At 38.4% G+C, this 25,000-nt stretch overlaps 3 protein-coding genes across 5 annotated transcripts in view; 2 read left to right on the forward strand and 1 right to left on the reverse strand.

Annotated features, from left to right (window-relative positions):
- The window catches only part of LOC119910711 (neuronal PAS domain-containing protein 3), a 659,826-nt gene that overhangs the window by 170,580 nt on the left and 464,246 nt on the right, over positions 1-25,000 (forward strand). The window lies entirely within an intron of this gene.
- On the reverse strand, positions 2,092-5,901 carry LOC119910714 (D-aminoacyl-tRNA deacylase 2-like). Its single transcript, XM_038729505.1, has 3 exons — positions 5,575-5,901; positions 4,750-4,819; positions 2,092-3,039 (listed from the first exon to the last, which is right to left on the reverse strand). Exons 1-3 carry the CDS (start codon positions 5,686-5,688, stop codon positions 2,726-2,728), a joined length of 498 nt encoding a protein of 165 aa, XP_038585433.1. The 5' UTR covers positions 5,689-5,901; the 3' UTR covers positions 2,092-2,725.
- On the forward strand, positions 7,156-18,794 carry LOC119910712 (iron-sulfur protein NUBPL-like). 2 transcript variants are annotated; one of them, XM_038729502.1, is made up of 11 exons: positions 7,156-7,313; positions 9,133-9,277; positions 9,507-9,541; positions 9,933-10,023; positions 11,208-11,247; positions 11,387-11,477; positions 11,569-11,662; positions 13,754-13,848; positions 13,946-14,066; positions 18,302-18,384; positions 18,479-18,794. In XM_038729502.1, exons 1-11 carry the CDS (start codon positions 7,185-7,187, stop codon positions 18,539-18,541), a joined length of 987 nt encoding a protein of 328 aa, XP_038585430.1. In that variant the 5' UTR covers positions 7,156-7,184; the 3' UTR covers positions 18,542-18,794. The 2 variants fall into 2 exon arrangements, with proteins under 2 accessions (XP_038585430.1, XP_038585431.1); XM_038729503.1 differs by having other exon boundaries at positions 13,754-13,839.

The following is a 25,000-nucleotide window of genomic DNA, read 5'->3' on the forward strand; positions in this document are numbered from 1 at the left end:
ATTTTAGGCAAAATTCAAGACATCACTTAACGCCTTAACGTGACGAACATTTAGTCATTATTGTTGGTAATGTGTAAAGAAATAATCCAACAGATTAATTGAAAGAATAAACAGCTAGCTAGATTGACTAATAATGAAAATAATCCCCACTATTATAAAGTCTCTGTTAAAGACACATGCACTTAGACTCTGATACGATAAAAATACCGTTTCCAAACAACAAATTCATCACGAAAACACCTGAAGTTTCACAACTGAAAACAGTTTCCCACCTTAGAACATTTTGCGTCCGGTAAACACAAATCCTCGTTACACCGTCGCCCACTTTCAACAAAAAACTCAACTTTCAACGGGATATTTTTCGACTGAACTCTTCATAAACAACTTAATTTATTTTACTTCGTCTAAATGTACACACAAATGCTGTAAAGAAGTATATTTTAGCTCAAACTAACGGCTAAATGTGGCTCTAGGTGGTGTGCTCATTTAAGCTAGCAGCACCAACTTAGGACGTTCCGGTATGAGCATTTTCAAAATAAAGGTTTAAATTTAGCTCGTAACTTGAGGCGGCAAATATCAGATTCAGAATCAGAATACTTTATTGATCCTTGAGGGGAAATTCTTTGTTACAGATACTTGCGAGGCATAAAAGAGAATAGTAATAATAGTAAAAGTTGGTAAGTAGAGAACACAGAAAATTATAAAATCTAAGAATATAATAATAAATGACAATAAATATGGATATTTACAGTATCAACATAAGTGTAATGATAAATAGAAATATAGAGTTGTATTATGGTATTGTGATTCTTTGCACATCGTTAATTATGCTGCATTTTGCATTTTTTGTATTAACATTATGGTAGTATTGTATTATTTTGTAAAAACATTGTTACATCCCTTTACTTTTTCTATATTTATAATTCTATATTTATGTTCATGTGTAGTTAAGCATCAATACATACCAAGGCAAATGCCTCGAATGTGAACATGTACCTGGCAGTAGACCTCATTCTGATTAAGTGTAAGGATAAATAGCAGGAATGAATAAAGAGTGTTATAAAGATGTAATCATAGTGTTATGATTAAAAATCCTTAACTGAATAACCCAAGTAATGAGAGCTACTGAGTTTAACTTAGTGCCATTTTGAAAGGAGTGAAGAGTTTGTCATCTTACCATCAACACAACAAAATATTTACAATAACATACTTTAAACTAATTTTGTAAAAGCATTCATTTACAATTATTTTATTTTGGCGGTAAAATCCATTAAACGGAAGTGTGACTGCTGCCACTTGCTGCTCGCTTGACGGACGCAGGTTGTAAAAGCTGCTGTAACCCGAGTTTACTGAGTGCTGTTTATTTCCGCACCCTGAAAAACAGCTGAGCGCCGCCTGCTGGTCTGGAGGAGACAAGGTGGACAAAATAACAGAAACACTTTCACAAAAAATAGCTGAAGACCATATTTCAAATATTTTTTTAAAGGTTGATGTGTTTTAATCCCTTGTTGAACAGTTTAACTATTTATATTTTCCTCATTCCTGTTGCTTGTGAAAACTTTTTTTTTTATCCCAAAAGATCATCTTGGTTGAATCAAAAGGTCTAAGTTTACTGAGTGCTGTTTATTTCTGCACCCTAAAAGGCTTTGTAAATTAGTGCTTTTACAAAATGTGCAACTACAAACAAAAACGCATACTAAATTTAAAGTATATTATATAAATATTTTGTTCATCAGTTTCAGTCACTATTGCTGTTAAATATCACAGTTTTGCAAATCTGGTCTCACATTAAACACCAAACACAGTATGTCGTATATAATGTTAAATATTTTATCAACGTATGAATATATTTGAACATAAATTAAGATATTTGCCCCCAAAAAAGTTAAAAACTACATTTTTACATTTACTCATTTGGCAGATGTTTTTATCTAAAGCAACTTACATTTGAGGAGCAACATACAAGCATCAACAAAGCATCAATACAGTAAGAGAGCTACTCGCACATATGGCATCAGTGGGGTAAATAACTAGGGAAAGAAGTGAGAGATAACAAAATAGTGCAATCAATTCAAGAGCGAGCACAGGAAGTGGAGATTTAAACCTTTATTTTGAAAATAGTCATCTCGGAACGTACTAAGTTGGTGCTGTGCATTTTATTTTGCAAGCTTGTAACATTCTTGCAAGATGAAAAGACTTTATTATCAGGAGGACAGGCTGTGAACTTCATTTACCAAATACACCGAATGGCCAAGAATATGTGGACACAAGTGGTCGACCAATATGGGTTTTTCAAAGGCCGATAAAACTTTTTTGGTAATTTAGTTCAAAAAGTGAAACTTTCACATGTTTTAGATTCATTACATATAAAGTTAAATATTTCAGGCCTTTTTTTGTGTAACCACAGGCCACAGATTTCCTCCATGCCGCCCCGTTGATTAAGCACTTCATGCAAAAGACAAATCTTGTGTTGTTGTCATGCACATTTAAGAATACAGTTTTGTACTATATACACAAAACAAAAAAAAGATTCCAAATTCAAAATCTTTGTAATTTTGTTTTTATGATGAATGCATATAAATCAAATATCATTAGAATACATTAGTCTTAGAATTTCCAGGCTTGTTGGTAGATATTTAGACATTAATCAAGAGATCATTTCGACCTCCGTGACAGCATTAGACATGTGATTTAAAAGTTTTTATTCCTCCACCTTCCCTGCAGTTCAGAACTCCATCAGATGCGTGTAGGGTCCGTTGGTGTCGAGCTTCAGGACTTGTCTGTTTCCGTACGTCCCGTGTTTCACCATCACTTCGGCCGAAGCAGCCGTCAGCTCCTTCTCACACAGGGAAACGAAGGCGCCGTAGAGCCGCAGCCCGTCCTCCTTGCCGATGTTGTTGTGGTACTGCATGGCCCTGCCTTTGGCCTTCCCGCCCAGCGTGGCCTGAGGGACGATCAGCAGGCTGCCGGGAAGCTCCAACACCGAAACCATCTTCCCCGAGTCGGACTCAGAGAGCCGCAGGTTCAACAGTGTGGACACTGGACGGGAGAGAGGGGACGACACAGTGTTTACATCTCGAGGGGAGGCTTTTCAGGTCCAGGTTGCTTTATTTGTACCCATAGGTACATTTATTTTGCAGCGGGTGAGTCAGTAGATAAACTGTTCTCACTCCCAGTTTGTAACGCACTGGGGGAAGCCCTTGTAGTATCCAATATTTATGCATTTGACTCATAACAGTTCAAAATAGCACTGTAGCAGCAGGACAGAGGGTCAGTGACCTCCTAAGGGGAGAGCAGTGATTGGTGGTTATGTAGGGACTGAACCCTTCTATAGAATTTGACCTCTAACCCCTTGTTTTGTTACCTCAGAATAGTACTGTACCCTTCTATATTTTATTTTACAGACTCAAACCCTTCTATGGTACCTAACAGATACCTAAACATGTCCTATATAAGCTATGTTTGATTGATTGATGCTGAACTCCTTAATTTAATAAACGTTTATGATCAAGAACAGTGTCAAGCAGGGTTTCTTCTCAACACGTCATCGCAGCATTATTATTCAGACACCACACCCTTTAACGCCATTTATGAACGTTAAAGGTAGGTGTGGGATATTAAACAGCAAAGTCTGAGTAAGGAGGTGGTTTGACGTTTGGCCAGAAACAAAAAACTATTTTGACAAAAAGTCAACAATGAATGTTTTTATTTAAGTTACATAGGTTACGTAAGTTGTGTAATTTACGTATTTATTTTAAACCAAACCAAAATCTTTTCCTAAACCTAACCCAGAAGGTTTGGTGTCAAAACCTAACCAAATAGCGACGTTTCACAACGTTGACAAGTACTTTTATTTTGAAAATGTAACCAGGCGTTGCCTATTTCTTGTCGCTAACTTGACCGCGCTGGCCTAATTGTTAAAAAACAACACTAAAGGGTGTTAAAAAGTGACGCCAAGGGGTTTTGACCAAGCGTCCATCTGTGACGTGTTGTAGATAAACATAATAAAAATAAATAAAAGCACTCAAGACTCCAATCATCACTAAATAAATAAACGTTGCATCTCTATCATCTGTGCATCTTGTTCTTCTGAGTGATGGCTGCTGGAACAAAAGCTGTTTTTATACAGTTTTGTTCTGCACTCAGCAAATATAAACCTTCGTCTAGAAGGGAGAAGCTGAAATTCACTGCAAAGGGGTTTGAGTCGTCATTTAAAAATCGAGCCAGTTATCCGTTGTTAACTCTCTGGTGCACAGGGGCTCACCAATCAGCCCACTAGACCATTTAACCATTTGGCTCAGAGAGTTTCTGTTCTTTAAGGGCAAGTTTCCAAACCATGAAACCAAGGAAAAAGACATTATCGGTTCAATAAAAGGACGGTAAAAGATGTTCATCAGGCTTTTGTGACAGGGAAACAAGACTGTTTCCTCAAACAAAAGAAACACTGATGCCCCTTCTTTCACACGGCTTCACCATTTTTCTCAAAGTTCAGTTTGAGTCGATTATCATCCCCAGATATTAGTTAGACTGATTCCACTGTCTGACCCTTAATGGATGTGACTTTTTGTGGGCATGTGTTCTAAAATCAAAGATCATGTCTTGTGTCTTTAAAGGCGTGGATGGCCGGGTCATGGCTGCAGCAGACTGACAATAACAGAGTTATCACCAGACTTTAAGATCCGATTTTCACAACTGTTCCTACACATATTTGTGTTGAGGATAAATATGTAGGTCAAAAATGTCACTGACCCATTTTGGGGAGGATGTCGTCTGTGGCTCCTTTAAAGAAACAGATGTAGATCACCATTCCTCTGTCGATCTGCAAGCAGCAAAACAAGTCATCAGTGATGTGGACAAATAAGCAGCCGTAAATTACAAGTTCAGTGTAGGAGCTGCCCTGTGGTCTCATACTTTCATATCTCTTACTATTGTTATGCCGATGACACACAAGTGTGTCTCTCTTTTAAATCATCATACATATGCAGGTCATCTCAATTTATAAAAGCCTTCCGTCAATCAAAGAACAATTTTTCTACAACTTACATTTGAAAACGAAGATCTCTGATCGTCTGATGCCAGAGCAAGGCAAGTTTATTTGTATAGCAAAATTTAACAACAAGGTAATTCAAAGTGCTTAACATAAAACAAAAAAGCAACAGGGAAATATGTAAAAGTTTAAAAGCAACATAAAATAATACAAAAGTTACAGTGTTACAATCAGGGTTAAAAGAGTTAAATGGAAAATAATAAAAAGCTAAAAACAAAGAAAAGAAAACAGGACAGTAAAAGTTACAGTGCAGTGTAAGTTATCAATATTTAATTAAAAGCAATGGTAAAAAGAAAAGTCTTCAGTCTTAATTTAAAAGAACTGAAAGTTGACATAAATAATAAATATAGAATAAACAGATGCAAAGTTATTCCAGTTCAGCATTTTATTTTGAGTTCTCAGAATTAGTTTTCCATGTAATGTGTCCTTTTTTACTCGTTTTATTTTACTTTTATCACTTTGATTGCAGTGAACAGCACTGTAGTGCATTAACAGTAAATAATCATGAAACCACAACGTGTTCTCACCTGGACAAACTCAGCCTCTGAGTGTTCATCTGCGGGTTTCACCTGCAGCCTGGCGCTCAGACACTGCTGCAGCACCGCCCGGGCCGCCGCGGGAGCGCTGCCTTTCTCCGTCATCACAGCTCGGGGTTAATCCTTGTTTTATTTCCCCTCTGCTGCCTCCCTGGCTTCAACTCGGCCCGCTTTATAAACGGCGCCGCAGAAGAAACGTCCAGCAGACACAATTTGTAAAGTTTCACATCAACGAACGGGATGAAAGCGATGCATAAACTGACAGAAGTGTGCAATGAATGGAGAAGAAGGATCATAAGAAACTCATGCAACACACTTCCGTGTTAAAGTCAAGTAAAGCTGCACAAAGGAGCTCGAGGCTGCGCAATATTTTTGCAGTTTTTGCTCAGGATGGTTGTAAGAAACCAAAATACAAACAATAAACATTTCAAGTCAAGTCAGGTTTATTTAAAGTGTAAAATCACCAACGACATGGTCCCAGACATGGTCCCAGTACGCAAAATACAGAGACACGAAAAAGGCACATGATAAAATACAAAAAAATCCATAATGATGAAACAACAAGATAATAAATAATTATAAAATGTAGAAGAAATAATAAAATAGATCCTAGCCCTAAGCCTTATCATATCATTAACTAAAAGCTTTATTAAAAAGAAAAGTTTTAAGCCTACATATACAGAACACAAAAAGGAAACAACATGAAAGCTGGAGCACGTTTTAAAAGGTAAATATACAAGAGAATGATAATATTTAAAAACAAAATAAAGCAGAAACAAATGAAAACACATGCAAGCCACTACCTTGACTTATGTGCAATATTATGTGCAATACTCGACTACTGTGCAATACTCTATTATTATATCTGGTTATTATTGTGAAAGGGCTTTATTGCCAAGTAGTATTTTACACATACGAAGAATTTGCCACGGTGATTAGGTGCTAGACATAGACAAACAGAAAGTTGACATAAATAATAAATATAGAATAAACAGAGGCAAGTTACAAAAAAATAGTAAAACTATGTGTAAAGAAAAAAAACAAACAATGTGGCAATTATTTACAGGTGCATTGCTCCAGATTTGTGTTTTGCTAAAATATTACAGGGGGAAAGAATTTGTAATTATGTACATATAAAAAATAGACGAAATAAAATAATAATATAGAAGAATAATATGTGCAACATGGCAGTTTGTGCAGTGAGAGTCAATATTTACATATCAGTACTCTTTGTTATTACTATTTATTCATCATACTTATGTCACATATTGAAGAGTAATGTGCATGTTTTCACACTCCTATTTATATTTTTAGATTTTCTACCAGCCTATTAATTCTTTAATGCCTTGATTAGCAACGTGAGGAACTGTTACACAACGCTTTGCCCTCAGGGATCAATAAAGTCTTTCTGTTTCTGAAGTATCAGATTATTATTTTAAAACCTGCGCAGAGGTTCAACATTAAAAGCACAAATAAATAAAGTTTAAAAAGTACAAACTATTTAGAGTAAGTAAATAAAACATACAACATACGCATGCGCAATTTGAGCAAGCTTGACGCGCAGCAAGCTAACGAGCTTAGCAGGAATCTAAACAGTAAAGATGGCTGCGTTCACGTACAGCAGGCTGTCCTATTTACTGAGAATATCTCTTAATAAACCCGCAGTTTTACGAACAGGGACGGAGATAAAACCCGGGCCTGCGTGTTGTGTACAGTTCATACGCTGCCAGGTGAGATTACTGTCCGTTTCTGTGAGCAATAGCGCAGCTTCAGGTAAGCTAGCTAATAGCTTCACGGTTACGTCAAGCTAGACAGAAACAGAAAGCAAGAAGGAGACCGGAAGTTTACAAAATAAAAACGGTGACGGCTAAAATAAGTATTTAAAACGTAGATAGATGTCATTATATTGCATTAAAATTTGATTGACATATTGTTCCTCACACATGTGATGTAGTACACATGTACTTCCGCATTGATAGGTTGATACTAATAATTTATTTAAAACGTTAAAGATATTATTTTCAATTGTAAAACCGGAAGTGCTTTTTGTATTCGTCCGGACTTGACATATAAATACTGCTGCTGAAAGAATTTGACAACTTGATTTATAAATCTGTCTAATTGGGTTTTAGTAAACTGTTCTTTACAGTTTTTTGTTATTTCCCAAAACCAAAATAATGTAAGAGCAGCAGCCGTAACTGTTGTACTGTTTTTGTCTCTGTGTGTGGATACAAAGACTCTGACACTAAAATAATTTGCACCACTTTATAATAATAAAAATAATAAATAGTAAATGGATTTTGGTCCAGATGCTGGATGAGGATAAATCAAAGAAGTTTTTACAACTTGGCAACCCAGAAGGTGTTCTTATTGATGGCCTTTCACTGAGCTATAAAGCAGAAGTGAATGATTGAAATGAAATGAAAGTGATTTCAAACTTTTATGAATGTCACCTTATTAGAAAGTGGTATTTAATCATATAACCCCTAAACAGTATAACCTTACATAGTGTTTACCGTCCTTATTACAGTTAAAGAAAGTTGTTTATCGGCTGGCCTAAATTGGTCCGATTGGACAGAAAAGCTCTGAAATTTCTTACCGTACTCCATGTTAAATTCTGTCGATTTTTACCTGTCTCAGCAGCAACAACACAGAACCACCACTATATATATGTTTGTCTACCATATCGATGTCTCCTCATGACATGAATTCAGGACAACCAGTGGGAGCTTAGAATAGACTCATAAATATATTAAATAATTATTCTGAAAAACTTTCAAATTATTATTATTTTCATTATTTCATTATTATTTCATTTTCATTATTTTAGTAATTCCTCATTTATTTATTTATTTTATTTATTACAGATTTTTTGTTTTGTCTATTTGTATACACACACTCACACACATTGTTATTTTTATTGATTTATTTTAATTTTCAATATTTAATTTTTATTTTTTTAACACACACTTTTACTGTTTTATTTACTTTAAAAAAAAAAAAAATATATATACATATATATATATATATATATATATATATATATATATATATTATTTATTTATTTATTTATTTATTTATTTATTTATTTATTATTTTTCCCCTATAGTGATTAATGAACTGTAATGAAATGAATTTTTCTTTTGTAATTTATTTGTAGCTTTGGCAGCATTTTTGAAGATTGAATTGTTTGTATGTTTTCTGGGACTACTGGCAAATTCAGCATGAACCTGATCCATCAAGCAGCAATTGTTTTATTAAAATTACAATGAACATTTTCAGATTTATGCCATAGTGTGAATAAAGCAAAGCATTTCCTGTCTTTTATTATTACTTATTTCTATTAAACCCCACAGTGTATTTTAAGTCTTAACTTTCTGAAAACTAAAGACATGCAAATTGTCATAGTATGTGATAAAGGCGCAACAGCCAAACTGATGATTCAAGTATCTTAAGTTTCCTAACCAGGTCTGGAATGGAAACCAGTCACCTCATCCTAACCTTCAGGTTGTTTTCATCGAGCACCTCGCGTGTTATTGTTTCTCGCAGAGGTCGGTGGACAGGAAGGATTTACAGGAGAGGCAGAAGCAGCAGATGGCGAGAGGTCTTCCCAAACAGAAACCCATTGCGGGCGTCAAACAGGTCGTCGTCGTGGCTTCAGGGAAAGGTGGCGTGGGAAAGTCCACCACCTCAGGTACAGAATGGATTTCCTGCTGAAAAATGAAGGACTTTTCCAGGATCTTTATTCTTCTGGAGCAAATACATCTAGAGCTTTTGGAGTCTGTGATGGATATTACATAAAAAAGACAGAACAACTGGGTTTTTTAATTTATAACATATTTGTTGTAATACATTTTCATCCAGCCTGTTGTCTCTACGTTTCCTGTCGGAGGTAATTAATGTCTGTTATTCTGTCTCTGCAGTGAATTTGGCTCTTGGATTAATGGCCAACGATCCGGTAAGGACTCTTCTTTCTTACGTCACATGTCTCCTTTAGCTTTGTTCGCTTTTTTTTTACATTTTGGCCAATCAATTTATTTAAAAACCAAACAGATACACAAAAGCAGTTTAGGCCTTTTAAAGACTGAATTTCTGTCTGATCGGGGTATAGTGTGAATTTGTGGTACACAGGTCATTTTTTTTCCCCCCAATAATGATGAAACGCCTGATCGGACATCAAGTGTTAAGACTGCTGTCCTGGTGCAGACAGATGTGGCGTGATTCCTAAAAGCAATATAGCTATTACCACAACAGACCCATGTGCGTGAGCCTATACATTTTTACTTCTCACTTCTGTCAGATAGTTTGTCTTCCTTCTTAATGGTGAAGTTTCTGTCTTTGTCTCTCAGTCTAAGTCAGTCGGTCTGCTGGACGCTGACGTCTACGGTCCGTCGATCCCCAAACTGATGAACCTGAAGGGAAACCCGGAGCTCTCTGACAGTACGGCACATTTGTTTTTTAGCTGCTTTTTCTACCAAGAGCTCCGTTCTGTGTAATACCGAGCCAGAAGGAGCTGGTGCTCCATATATGGGCATAGAAACCAATCAGCCAATCAGAAGACAGTGGGCTTTGAGAGGGGGGGCCTTAAAGAGACAGGAGCATCTGCAGCTTGTTTCACACAGAGGCTGAAATGAAGGCCTACATGAAGAGTCAGTATAAGAAATAAAAATATTTTTTTACTTGTTTATATTTACTTTTATGTCCGTCTCTTCCTCATCCGCCCCATGGGACCTCATTTAAGATCAAATATTTACGGTAGTCAGCAGCGAGTGACAGCTGTTCCCTGAATTACACACATGATGTTCGATGTCAATTTTGTTCGTCAGGAAAGTTGCAGTTTGTTGTGAAACAGAAAAGTAACATTTAGTTTCGTCTGAAACTGCTTAGTGAACTACGTCTCTCGTCTCGCACAGTATACGTCACCAACATGTTAGCGCTGTCACTCCTGGTCCTTTCATCTCATCATCTACACATTAGAGCTGCAACAATTAATCGATTAGAAGTCAACTATTAAATGAATCGCCAACGATTTTGATTAACACTTTCTGGTTTCTTTGCTCCTCTGTGACAGTAAACTGAACGTCTTTGGGTTGTGGACAAAACAAGACATTGGAGGACGTCATCTTTGGCTTTTGGGAAACTCTGATCGACATTTTTCACCATTTTCTGACATTTTATAGACAAAAAAACTAACCGATTAATCGTGGAAATGAGATTAAGCGATAATGAAAATAATTGTTAGTTGTAGCCCATCAACACATGGAAGCTATTTGACGTTAGCTTCAGTCATTGACAGTTGAAAGTTATGGCGTCACATACGCGATTTTTGGGTTTATGGGTTTTAATTACGTATTTTCACAGTTTTATACTTTGTTTGTTACCTTTTTAAACTGACAAACATCATGGGTGTAATTCAGGGCATAATTTAAAAGGGATTAAAAATATTAGTTGTCTCTCGCCGTTGACCATCGTACATATTTCTTCCAAAATAAGGTCCCGTGACACCCTACCTGAAGGGGAGTGAGTTACTTTAGGCTCTCTGTGGTGGTTCTAGGTGTTACGTGGTCTTGGGAGGTTTGTGACAAATCTTTAAACTGACTTCAGCTGTTTTCTCTTTCTTCCAGACAATCTGATGATCCCGCTCACAAACTACGGGATTCCTTGGTGAGTCCTTCGTCGCAACATTACGTCATCACGTCTCTCTCCTCTTCACTCGTAACCCTTCACCTCGTCCTTCAGGGCTAAAACAAAATGAATGTGCGTCGCTCGTGCCTTTTCTGTAGCTTCTCCTCTCCTCTCTCAGCATGTCGATGGGCTTCCTGGTGGAGGATGTGGCTCCCATCGTGTGGAGGGGCCTGATGGTGATGTCAGCGATCGAGAAGCTGCTCAGACAGGTGAGGCCGTTCGTCTGCAAATAACCACCGAGGTTCGACAGCAACATTTAATTGAATTCTAATAGACTGAGGTGTATGTGTGTGTTTTTAGGTGGACTGGGGGTCGTTGGACTATCTGGTAGTCGACATGCCTCCTGGCACAGGAGACGTCCAACTGTCAATCACCCAGAACATCCCAATAGCAGGTCAGTCACGCGCACACACACTGGAACACACACCGTCATGCTTGTGAGTGAGGGATATAATAAAAGTTAAAGCTGCGAGCAGCGTTGGGCGGGCCCTCGCACGTGTAGCGCGTCGAGGTGTGAGGCGGCCACGTTTTGTCAGAAAAGGCTTACTTCCTGTTACCAGTGGGTGGCGCTATGACGTTGAGTGAATATTTTCATGTAGATGTGTTCCGGACGGGACTCTTATCAACCATGTAAAGTTTGGTACAGATCGAAGCATGTACCACAAAAGTAAGTTTTTGCATGTTGGTGATTCAGTGCGCAGGGGCTGCATCTTTGAAGGGACATTTCCTGATTCCAGCAGGTGGCGTTATGAGGTTGAGTGAATTTTGACCTGTAGATGTGTTCAGGGCGTGACCCTTACCAAATGTGTGAAATTTGGTAGAGATATGAGCATGTAAAGCAAAGTTACGCCACGCCAAGGACACACCGTTATCTGAAAACTCACAAGATTCACAACTTAGCATCATCAATGTTTTAAGGCTCTTCTGAGACTGTTTTGAAGCAGGTGAGGCAAAAATGTTGGGATTAGTACATAACAGCGTAAAACATGACACTTCCTGTTGCCAGCAGGTGGCGCTATGACATTAAGTGTTCGTTGTCATATGGATGTGTTCAGGGCGGGACTCTCATCCTACATGTACAGTTTGGTGCAGATCTGAGCATGCAAACTGAAATTATAACAACTTCCTGTTTCACAGCGAATCATCGATTTTGGACGGCACGCCACGGACAAGCCCATTGACGAAAAGTCACAGATAGCACAACTTTTCACCGTCAATGCCTTTAGAAGGCACAGCAGAAATTTGAAGTCGATCGGACTAAATCTCTAGGAGGAGTTCGTTAAAGTGCGCACCCTGTAAACTGTGAAAAAAAAAAAGATTCCTTCAGTTTCATTAGGGACCTCGCATGTTTCATGCTCGGGCTAATAATAACTTTGCACTCACCAACAGAAAGCCTGTCTGCCAAGTCAATGTAGCTAATCCAGGTCTTAGTTTATGTGTTTAGTTTTGTTTGGACTCGACGAACGAAAACCTTTTTGCTCCTCGCCCTGAGATGCATTGCTTGGTCATGGTTGTTTTTCCCGAATCCCCACTAAGGAAGTGATGAGAGCCAAGTTGGCGTGAAGGAGGTTCAGTTTTTCCTGTCCACGCACAGAAGAAGTCAAAGGACAATAAACTGATTTTTACATATTCTAGTGACTAGTGACTAGTGAAATGCTTTGCAGGAAACCAAAGTCTCGCTCAAGGACAATTCCCGCTCTGAAATCTCGTGAAAGGGGAGTTGTGTCAGGAAGACGACGGTGGAAACGTGAGTCAGAGTTATGGTGACCAGATGGCAATGGATGGCTACCGGCACACGTAAAAATCAAAACACAACGGTAAAATTAATTATTTTTGTTCATGAAGTCACCTGTCCGTCATCAAGCCGTCACCGCCCCTTTATAAATAAAACGATCAGTATTTAATGATTAATTAGGCTATAATCAAAACCCATGTTCAGTCTAATTTTCGGGATAAACCAGACAGGAGTTGGGACAACTGCTCGTAATTCGGGACTGTCCCAAATTTTTCGGGACGTCTGGTCACCTTAGTTAGAGTTGGAGAGAGGAGTTTGTTGTGTTGGAGTAAAGTTAAATAAAGTCTTGGTAGCAGCTCCTCTACGTACACAACAACCTCCTCTCCCGATGTCCACCGTCGTCTTCCTGCTATAACTTGCCTCTCACGAGATTTTAAGGGGCGAGAACTGTCATTGAGCGAGACGACGGTCCCTCGTTGGATCCTTTCCATGATGTTGTCAGACACCTGGTATAACAGTCTGAGCCCCACGGTGGCAACAAGAAGCACTTTTTGTGGACGTAACATACGTTGCAGCCGCTGCAGTCGGTTCAGTTTCAGCCGCTGAAACGTCTACTCCATGCATTCAAAACCTTTCTGCCTACTCGTCATTTCATCACCAGAATATGTGAAAATGTGTTTAAAAATACCAAAAATTATCCTTTTGAAAGTGCTCTGTGTAAAGTGAAGCTGTGCGGGTTGTGTTGTGCAGGTGCGGTTATCGTGTCCACGCCGCAGGACATCGCTCTGCTGGACGCCCGCAGAGGAGCCGAGATGTTCAAGAAAGTTAACGTGCCGGTAATCTGTGTGTGTAAATATAAATAGTTGTGAAAAAAGCTGCAAATTCTGATGAACCGATCTACAGATTGAGGGTTGGCATGTTGTGTCCGGTGTCCTTTTGCAGGTTCTCGGCCTGGTGCAGAACATGAGCGTCTTCCAGTGTCCCAACTGTAACCACCAGACTCACATCTTCGGCTCCGACGGGGCCCGACAGCTGGCAGACACTCTGGGAGTCACATTATTAGGTAGGTGGGAGGACCAGCGAGTAGCTGCTCATGTAAAAGTAAAGGCAGCAGGTATGTTGGACCGGCTACGTGGAAGTTCTGGTTGTTTAGTTTGAATGCAGTCGCACGAGTCACATAGTTAAAACACACAGTGTCTACATCTTTCTGAGCAGGTGGAAGTACTTTTTTAGCCAGCTGTTATGGCAGAATGGTCAGAAATACAGGAGAGACTCATTTTAGATTATTCAGGGTAAAAAAAAGTCTTAAATTTCATAGGATTAAATTAATGCCGTAACGTCATAAATAAATACTTTGTGTGTGTGAGACTTCATAATGTTCTCCGTTTGGTGTGACTTTAATGTTATACGGCAGTACAGTTAACGTTCATGTTTACGTCAGTGTTCAGTTTTACGCTCTGGACTGTGGCGTGTTCGCGGTGCAAGAGCTCTGGCATCCAGCTCTGGCGCGTATCAGTCAGTTGTCAGGAATGAAAACAAAACTTCTCTGACGTGCTGCTAACAAGCTAACGCTAGCTCGTCGCCTGAGAATAGGCAAGTGTCTGAAATTCAGAAAGCCAGATATGGACAAGTTGGCGGTTGAGGCTGAGGGCAGTGCCGCTGAGGTTAGCACAACAGGCATATTACATTACATGTAACTAATTGCAACAACTTATACCACACAATTTTTTGGTATTTTTTCACCCCTTAAGAGTTCTTAGTGCACAAATATTGTCATTTACATTGTGGATACTGGGGACATGTCTCCAGCACTTTTCTTTTAAAGCATTAGTTAAATATGTTCTGAAAATGGCTTGCAACAAGAAATGTTAAAAAAACAAATAAATACTTTGAGAAAGGTTTATTTGCACAATAAAAAAAACATGCAATGTAATTTAAAGATAGAAGAAACAAATGTGACTTGTTCAAAAAAGTTTCTTAACCTAAAAAAAAAAAAGCTGCTGAGTGCTGCATTATATTCTTTCTCTTATATTCTTTGAATTTTCACCTGAATCACTTTATATAAATAAGGACAATCTGTCTCCAGAATGCAGACCCTTCATTTTTATATTTCAGCATTGAATATTTCATCAAATAGTGTTAAAATATCTTCTTGTCTTGTTCTCGTGAACCCAATATTGTAAGTCGTGCATGTGAGCCAAGTACATCCTCACCTGAACTCTTATGTCTCCACCACTTTTCAACACAAAGTAACGTCCGTGATTCATTTTATCAAAGTACAAACACATCCCAAAAAGCTATAGTGTGTTAAATATGAATGTATTATAATAAAATATTTTATTAAATTCACATAGCTTTGTAAATAATTTTCTCAGGCTTAAAAAACATACAGATTTTCCATTATCCAGCCGAGAAGGTGGTATTAAATTTCAGTACTTAAGTTTTACTTTGAGAATCCTGGGGTGGGGGGGGGGTGGGGTACCCTGTTATTAGATATGTAGTGTCACTAAATGCTCCATTTTACAGCCTTTAGAATGACACCAGAGCTAAAAGTAATATTTTAATTAAATCGGAGCACATTTATGCTGCATTCATGTGAGACCGTGAGGGAATATTTCATACCGATATTTGTGTTTTCCGGATACTTTTGTCGATGTTATTATTAAGGATGCGTCGAACCAATACTGATATCAGATATCAGCCCGATACTGACTCAGAAAGCTGGATCGGGTATCAGCGGGGCTGATCTGTTCAATTCAATTACACGTCTACTACGCGATGCATCAGCAGTGCGCCGGTAGACCCGATCATTAAGCTAAAAGAGCAAACAGAGCTTGGAGGGAGATAAATACACAAAATACAGTTTGTGAAGAAGAAACTGGGAATCCTTATTTTATGCGGGCAACATCACACAAGGAGGAATACAGCTAATTAATTTTACACCGGTGTCTGGTCGGTACTCAGCATTGGCAGATGCCTAAATCCCAGGTATTGGTATCGGGACGGAAAAGGTCACATCGGTGGATCCCTAGTTAATATAAGTTGTGACCTAAACTCCTAACCCTCAGCTGATTGTTGACTAGATTTCAAAGCCCTCCAAGTTCATCTAAAAATATGAGTTTGTGTTGTTGGCCCATACCTTTACGCTGAAAAAGTTAGCGCCACTTGTATCATAGCCTGTTTGCAGTTAGATGATTTTCCAGCTTTCCAGCAAGAAGAAAACAGCAACTTACTTTAATTTTCTGTTTTCACTCTACAGAACAAACTGCTGGCTGGTTTCTGATCATTTTTGATGGATTTCAATATGCCTTTCAATACGTGCATTTGACTTCATGCGTTGCTGCGCAGCGCTGACGTGATGAATGCTGGACTTAACATGAGGCACGCTGGTTAGAAATTGTGTCCGACTTTCGCCCGCGGTGCAAAACGTCACCATGTCACATGACATTAAAACCTCGAGAGAGCAAGGGGGCTGCAGGCGCCGAGTCCGGCGGCCGCAGTTGCTTTTCTGCGGGTGCACAAAGTTGGAACCACACTATTGCCTGATCTCGCGGCATTTTTCTTCGCAAATGCCGCCTGATCAGTCATTGATCTCAGCCTGCAGGTAGATTGTAACCTCATGCCCTAAATATAAAACACAAAGACAAAAACACTTTGCAAACATTCCACAAATATACCCCGAATTTGAATTTATATCAGACAAACAGAAACTCCCCTTTATACTAGGAGAAATGCGCAAATGTCAAATAATTGCTGCAAAACATGTCTCCTCGTGCCACAAACTGAGGACAACCAGTGGAAACTCAGACTGATAAATAATAGTACTAATTTTCAAATTAGTACTATTATTTAGTAAATCTCACATTTGATACAGAATTTTATGTATTTATTTTTTTTAACTAACCAATTTATTTATTAATACACACTGTGAGGGACCAGGCAGTTAGGCATGAGGAGTCAAGAGGGAAATTTAAAGCAAAAGGGTTTTATTTACCAAAAAAATCATTACAACAAAAGATAAAGTTTTGGGCCCATAAAAGAGGTCAAATAAACAAACAAACAAACTAAAGCTCTAAACATAAGAGACTCAAAAATACAACTGACCTCCTATACAACAAACAAAGGGGACTTATATATTGGCTGATCAGACCAATTTTGACACACAGGGGAAGACTAACAACAACAACACTACATCATAACTGCAAACACAACAAAACTTATGTAAAAACTTATTCCAAAAGAAATGTACATTTACTTAACCTTAACTCAAAAATACTCCAATATAATATAAATCTAAACCCCAAAATATTTAAGGAGAGAATAAAGCCACCCCCAGACATAGCAAGCAGTGGTAGTGTCCAATCAGGCCACCTCTCCTATAAAGCTGCTCCTGCTCCGAGCACCAACCCTTTAAGCCAGCAGACTTCCTGGATGTGGCATCCAACACTGGTAAGCTTGGAAACAATTATAACAAAATGAAAATCCAAAACTAACTAATGGTGTGTGTTCCAAAAGATGCTTCTGTATAGTCAACTAAAATAAAGTATGTGAAATAAACTAAGTGTCCTGTAAGTTTATTTGTAACCAAATAAATATTTACTACAAACTGTCTAATGTGTATGAATGTATATAAACTAATCTTAAAGAACACAAAAAAGTCAGTGCATGAGGTTACCGCTCTTCATCTGGTTGTGAGGCCACGGCTGTGGCCATCACACACACACACACACACACACACGTTTATGGTTTTATCTATTTTATTAAAACTTTTTAATATATTATAATAACACACACACACACACACACGTTACTGTCATTTACTCAGTTTATTTAAAATTTTAATATATTTGTATTTTTTCCACACGTGCTTACTGTTTTATCTGTTTATTTTAATTGAATATATTTTTCATTTTCTACCACACACACACAAACACTTATTGTTTTACTTATTTACTATTTATTTTTACGGAATTATTATATTATATATTTTTTTATTATTATTTCTATTTTTTATTAACACACACAAACAAAACTTTTACTGTTTTATTTCCTTATTTAATGAAATGTATGAAATTAATTGTTCTTATGTAATTTATATATAGCTTTGGCAATATTGTTGCTATACATTCATGCCAATAAAGCGAATTTGAATTTGATTGTGTCCGACTTGACGGCGCTGTTTTTATTACCCGCCCTCGCAGTTGCATGCAGCTCACGTTAGACTGTCAAGTCGGAGAAAGTCAGCTGCCGTCATCTGGAACGCACCTAATGTCTTATTTTCTCTCTGTCTCCCTCCAGGGGACGTTCCTCTTCATCTAAACATCAGAGAGATGTCAGACAGAGGACAGCCGGTGGTCGTCTCTTCTCCGGACAGCCCAGAGGTCTCTGTTCAGTTCTGTTTACCTGCAACAAACGATGCTCTGAGGTGTGTTTCTATTAGCGTAGTGCTTTACTCTGTGTGTGTTCACTCTCCAGGCGGAGGCATACAGGAAGGTGGCGTCCGCTGTGGTCCAGAGACTAGAGGAGGTCAACACTTGATTGACAGCTCCAACAGGAAGTCAGTTGGTTGACGTAACGTTCTGAATGCACATGAAGGCACTCCATGTGCACTGACACAACACACACAAACACAAACACACAGATAAACGCACAGTTAGTTCAGTCCAAAGCACTTGAACATTTGTAACAGTACACGCTGAGTATACTGAGTATTAGCACTAAACTGCAGTATTACTGAGTAAATGTGATTTATTTAGTTGTGTGATGATATTTAATAAAACAGTGAGCTAAATTCTGTCTGTTTTTTTTATACATTTTTTAATAAACATTTTTGAAATGTTTCAAATAAACGGGTGGACAGATTAAATCAGAAGGTCGGAGCTGCAGCAAGGTTGCAGCAATGCTGCAGTGCTGTAGTGTCCTGTAGTTTTATATCCGTATCTCTTTTAGTGCTGCTTTATCATGAAAATGAAATGGAAAAATATAAAATTGTGGTCATAAGAAAACTATTTTGTTGTGTAAGGTAAGTTTTAAACAGCGCACGAGTCATTTACACTGGGGGCATGTCCCCACCTCTTTAAGTATTTGTTAACATAGTTCTGAAAAATAGCTTGAAACAAGAAATTTGAAAAAAACAAATGAAAATGATTTGAGAAATGTTTATTTGCATGATAAGAAAGATGCAATGTAAATATCTAAGAAACAAATGTAAATTGTCCAAGAATTTTGTTTCCCTTTATATAAATAAACCATTCAACCAAAATATAGTGGGGAACATTTCTCAAGAATGCAGGAAATTAAGCGTTAAATGCTCAAAATCTTATGGGGGAGGACCGCCAGATCCCCTTAAATCATATATCGCAGCAGACTTGTCTTGTTCTCAGGACCCCAAAATTGTGCATCGTCACGTCTCGTGAGCTAAGTGTATCACTGCACCCCTGATCTGAGCCCCCCAATGTCCCCACCGCTTTTCAGCACAAAGTGACGCCCTTGTTAAACGCCCTTTTATTAAGTTGTAATTTACAAGTGTGTATGTTTTCTCAGACCATTGAGGAGCTGAATTATTAGAAATGTGAATTTAGATTTATTGTCAGGGTTCCCACACTTCCTGGAAAACAGTTGTGGCAGCAGTGGTTAAAATATAATTCATATGAAAAGCTAACAAAAATACTATAAAAATAACATAATAACAATTGTAATAACATTAAAATCATCAATTGTCATCATTTTTATGCAAAGATGATTTCTTTTACATGCATAGAAATGGATATAAAAATAACAAACAAACAAATATGCCTGATGTCGAAACTTTTTATTTTGGTTCTAGTCACATAAACCATGCATGGGGTGTATGTCGCTTCTGGCTTATGTCTTTGTTTGGACTGGGAAACTGTTAATAAATCTCTTCTGTCGTGAAGCAAACAGAAGTTGTTTTTTGATTCAGATGACACAAAAGAGTCCATGGAAATACATTGGAAACACTGGTGTGCAGGGATATATATGTCTGAAAAACAGGTAGAGTTTCGTGTGAAAGAAGAAAAGTAAGAAGCTGAAAATAACCTGAATGATCCTGTTAGTGTTCCCAGCACTGTGCGCTTCCCTGGACAAACAGCAGATGGTGCTGGTTGAATATGGAGTGAAGAAAAATCATGTTAAACTGCCATCACCTGTTTTTATTTTTTTTAAACACAGTCTATGGTCATCACACCATGAAATATCTAATTTTCTTTCTGTCCTCTGAACCTGAAGCCCAGGAGATCTGAAGAAGTGCCGCAGGGCACACAGACACCTTTATATTACATCTTCACTGCTGATGTTCACGGCCTACACCTGCAGGATCTTACATGTAAAAAGTGTGTAAACTCCCCTGAACCAGGACCTCGGTGGAGTCTGAGGTCTCATGTGGAGGGAAACACGGACTGAATGAATGTGACCTGTGACGGCCCCAGGATTGGGCCCTCTCTTGGTCTTGTATCTTGCTGTGTTTTGTCCCTTTAATCCAGGTAATTGGTGGGTGGAGTTGATACCTGGTGTGAGATGCAACTCACCTGAGCAGGCGGGGAGCCTGCTTGATGATTTGACTCCCTCTTCTCCTGGCCTGCCAACTGATTCTGTTCTGTTTGGTTCTTTGTGTTCTACACACTCCACTCACACGTGCACTGCACACATACTGATCTGACAGACGCCTACAATTGCATATTTTGCTAAATTTACTTATTTTCAGACAGTGTGGTTTCCCACTTTTGTCACTTGCTGTTGAGTCAGGTTGTGAGAGACCACAGAGAAAAAAAAGGAAGATCTCTGTGTGACGAGCAGGGAGGGGATTTGTGGCACCTCCACCACATCGTCATCATTGGCTACCCGGGAGAAAACACTCATTTTTAGGATTAATCATTTATTGATAATTTAATCCATGTCTTTGGGTGAAGAATAATGTTTAAAAAGATTTGCGTTTGCACAGTCTGGAGATTGTTTTCAATAATGTTATGTTTTTGTCATTTAGCACATAGCATTTATTTATGATTTCCTGTTTTATTTTGAAAGTATCCTTCTGTGCAGCTTTGGTTCTTGACTTTGTGTTCCTTGGTTGATTGTTTGCGTCTCAGCTGTGTTCAGTTATCCTGCCCTTTTTTATTTAACACCAACACGCCCTCATACCTAAACGACAAATCTCAGACATTGAGTACATTATGTAAGTCACTTGAACTAAATCACATGACACCTAACACGTGGTAAAGGTTGGGAAAAGGTCATAGTGTGGTTAGGTTTAGGTTGAAGGAAGTCACGTGATGTAAGCCATCTTGAAAACGTTAGCAGTTTATTCACTTTTTTTTTTCTGTTAATAAACTCTACTGGCTCGAGGTTTTTAAAGTGGGAGGCGGCTCCGTAAATGGAAGTGAAAAAGGTCAAATCATCAAAAGTAGATCACGTAGAATAGCCCACGTGTGTGTGATTTGGTACTTCATGGTTACAGGAGTTTTGGAGAAGTTTACTGTCTTTCCCGGAGTTTGAAACTTTTAAACGCCTTAGGACAGAACATTTTATCTATTTGATCAAATCTGAAGTTATGTCAAACAGCAACATTAGACTGTTCGTGGGATTAGCAAGTAAACTAGCGCAGTGTGAGGGGGTGCCTTTTTTGCTCTGTTTGCAGGGATGCACACATTAGCCACGTTTCCATCCAAATGTCATGCGAATTTTAAGCGTACTTTTGAAATGTCGCAAAAAACAAATTGTGAAATATGTGCGCTTCCATCAGCTGGTTTGGAGCGAATAAACCAGGCTACGGCGAGCGTAGTTACGTCAGTAGTTGATGTTACACATGGCGTATGGGAACAAAACCAGTTGTGCTTGAACCTGATGGCAATTCATCTTAGAAAAGTAGAGAGAGGTCCCTCAGGAATGTGTTTCAAGCGGGCAAACTGCTGCCAGCCAGGTCTCCGCACGTTATGGGAATATCCGGTGTTATGCAGAGTTTTGCGTGCACTTCCAAATAATGCTTTTAAATGCTATAATATCCTTTGTGGGGTTCATAAATGATTCGAAGTATATAGCCTATTCCATGAACGTTTAGAGTCGTTAATATAATTCTACAGTAGAAGCAGCATTCACTGATTCAAGGAAAATGTGTGGTGGTAACCGCGTTTCATCAGTGTGCAGAGCAAAGTATCTGAAAAGGACCTTTTTTAAGAGGTGAATGCGTAATTCAGCAGAACAGATGATGAAGGCTACCTGCCCAGATTCGCATCCACCTCTCTTATCAGCTCAAATGAGCGTTACCAGCCGGAGATGCAGGAAATTCCCGGCAGGCGAGCAGAACTCTGCACAACCGGGGAAGACACCGACAGCAGAAACAGCTGATCGGCGTGAGTTACAAGTTCCTTACATCAGAACTTATTCGGAAAAAGTGTTTCCATCTCCCGTTTAGCGCATTAACTCTTTTTCGACAAATGCTAAAAACGCATCAAGCGAGCGTAAAAACTTTTTTGCGAAGTTAAGGATTTTGTTTTTTCAAATTTTGCCGTTTCCATCAACCTTTTCTAATGCGATACTTCAAAAGGCTTTGTGTACACAACATTTTTATGTTTACATAGATTTATCTATATGTCACCTAGTAAAATAAATAAACGCGTAAAAACCTGCTGGGCAATAAGCTTTCTGAAAATGATTCTCTTCGATCATTATTTATTTATTATATCTTTCAGTTATTTTTAATTCTTCATATCTTCATTCACAGTTTTGTATTTAGGCAGATTTTTCATTGAGGCTGTCAAATCTCAGCTGTCTTTGTTTTCATGTTTCTTGTCAGTTGTTTGGCTTTTATTTAGTTGTTTATGATGGTGACATTTACTGACATTAGATGTATTTTCTGCTCAACATGTTTTATGTTCCCTGTAATATGTTTGCACTTCACAAATCCTGGAGTAACGCACATGCAAATAACTGCCACATTGTTTTTGATTTTCTTTTACACATTTCTATTGTTCTTTTATAACTTCTGTTCATTCCATATTTATATATTTTATTTATATATTTTCCTCGTACGTGTAACTTAATTAAATCTCTTTCTGATTCTGAACATTTCCATAAGATCCAGTTTGAGTCCCACATGATGTTGTGAGGAGGAGGCGGCGGAGGAGGAGTCAGTGAAGTCACCAGACCGAGACTTGGGGTCACAACAGGCGTTTTCTTCACACACTGTTCGCCAGAAACATGACCGCAGCTGTGAAATGTCTCTGTGTAGGCGCATAACAATGACAGATGACTCAAAGTGCAGCTGAATTTTGACTTTTGGTTTCACGAAACAAGCACACAGTTTGTTTTTAAACTATTTCCTCTGAACCGTCCATCAGATTCTCTTTCTGAATTTAAAATGAGACAAGAAACGCACCAGACATTTAGCAGAATCAGGGTTTATTTCATAGCACACAGGCTTTTATGTTTCTAAAGCTTTAAAGTCTCATCAGTTTCATAATATCTGAAACCCATTTTGCTTTTATAGCCACCATTTTGTCTGCAATATGCATTTGATGAATTTGCACTCCATGAAGTGGTTTTCATTGCTACTGGTGGAGACTATACTTTCCTGAATGGGATTCAAATTGCACACCCACGCACAAGGGATTCACAGGAAATTACAGTATGCATATCTCACATAATGTGGAAAACAACATTCAATCAGTTTTACCACATCATGACGACAATTAGTCTTTTATATTAAAACAGAGAGACAACGAATCCTCTCTGCTCACAGTTAGTGGTGGAAGAAGTACTCAAATTAAAAGCAGCAATACTACCTTGTGAAAATACTAGAATTCAAAATCTTAAGTACAAAAGTGTTAGCATTAAAATGTATTTAAAGAACCAAAAATGAAAGTACTCATTATGCAGAATGACCCTTTTTTTTAATCAACTACTGGATTATAATCTGTGATGCATTTATGCAGAGCTATTTTCAGTTACTTCATGCAGTACTGCGTAGATTAATCTACAATATCACATCATATTTATCAGTTGATGTATATATATCACAAAGCCATTTAAATCTGCAAGCTAACTAGTGATTAAAGCTACCAAATTTCACATTTGGTCAAGCGAGGGAAAATGGAAAAGAAGGGATTGGACCCAAGATGCAGACAGCGGGCCAGAGCTGGTTCAGTCAGTCACACTGGCTTATGACAAAGGTGGAGGCAAGCAAGGGTCTGAGCACCAAAAAGCAAACAAATCCAAAATGGAACAGGCAATAAACAAAATCCAAAATGTCCAAAAACAAATGGCAGAAAATCCAAGACATAGAGAAAAGCCTGGTTCACTTGAGGAGAAGAAAAAGACCAACTGGCAAAAGATGAGGGAAGCACAGGGACCATATCTACACGAGAGAGGATAACAAGACACAGGTGAAGCCAATGAGGGTAAAGTTCTGTCGTCACAAAGCTTGATGCAGCCGGAGAACTCGCCGCCTGGCTCCCCCGAGATTTTAGTGTCATGTGACATGGTGACGTTTTGCAGCGCCGGCGAAAGTCGGACAGAAATTCTAACCAGCATGCCGTATGTTAAGTCAGTGCTGCGAATGGCCACATGAAGTCAAACACACCTACACAAAGGCAGGGCGTAAAGTAGCCTCCACAATACACATTAGGAAGAATACTTTCAAAATAAAACGGGAAATAACAAAATTCAAAACCCAAAACCATGACATCAAATAAAAGCAGGGGAGTAGAAAGTATATAAAATTTAAATATATTAAAGATTAAAATAAAATAAATAAAACCGTAAGAGTGTGTGTGTGTGTGTGTGTGTGTGTGTGTGTGTGTGTGTGTGTGTCTCTTTCCCCCTCTCTCTCTCCTTCCCTGCAGAGAATTCACATCAAACTCATTTAACCTTGTATCAGAAAGTCAATTCTATTTCAGCTCAGGAAATGAACCAGATGGAGGACGAGAGGAAGAGGTGAAGCATCTCATCCTCAGCTTACCAGGGAAACTTCACATCCAAACAGAA

Source organism: Micropterus salmoides, unplaced genomic scaffold (assembly GCF_014851395.1).
Source record: "Micropterus salmoides isolate LMB-PRFRI ecotype aquatic unplaced genomic scaffold, ASM1485139v1 Ms_hic_scaffold_19, whole genome shotgun sequence".
Lineage (NCBI taxonomy): Eukaryota > Metazoa > Chordata > Actinopteri > Centrarchiformes > Centrarchidae > Micropterus > Micropterus salmoides.

Bases quoted from the DNA above. Each gene is read 5' to 3' on its own strand.
- LOC119910714 (XM_038729505.1), bottom strand. From the start codon at position 5,688: ATGACGGAGAAAGGCAGCGCTCCCGCGGCGGCCCGGGCGGTGCTGCAG. The intron at 4,820-5,574 runs GTGAGAACACGT...TGCTGCTTGCAG, and splicing joins CAGAGGCTGAGTTTGTCCAG to ATCGACAGAGGAATGGTGAT. The intron at 3,040-4,749 runs GTCAGTGACATT...TCTCCCGTCCAG, and splicing joins CGACATCCTCCCCAAAATGG to TGTCCACACTGTTGAACCTG.
- LOC119910712 (XM_038729502.1), top strand. From the start codon at position 7,185: ATGGCTGCGTTCACGTACAGCAGGCTGTCCTATTTACTGAGAATATCT. The intron at 10,024-11,207 runs GTACGGCACATT...TCTTTCTTCCAG, and splicing joins AAACCCGGAGCTCTCTGACA to ACAATCTGATGATCCCGCTC. The intron at 14,067-18,301 runs GTAGGTGGGAGG...GTCTCCCTCCAG, and splicing joins TCTGGGAGTCACATTATTAG to GGGACGTTCCTCTTCATCTA.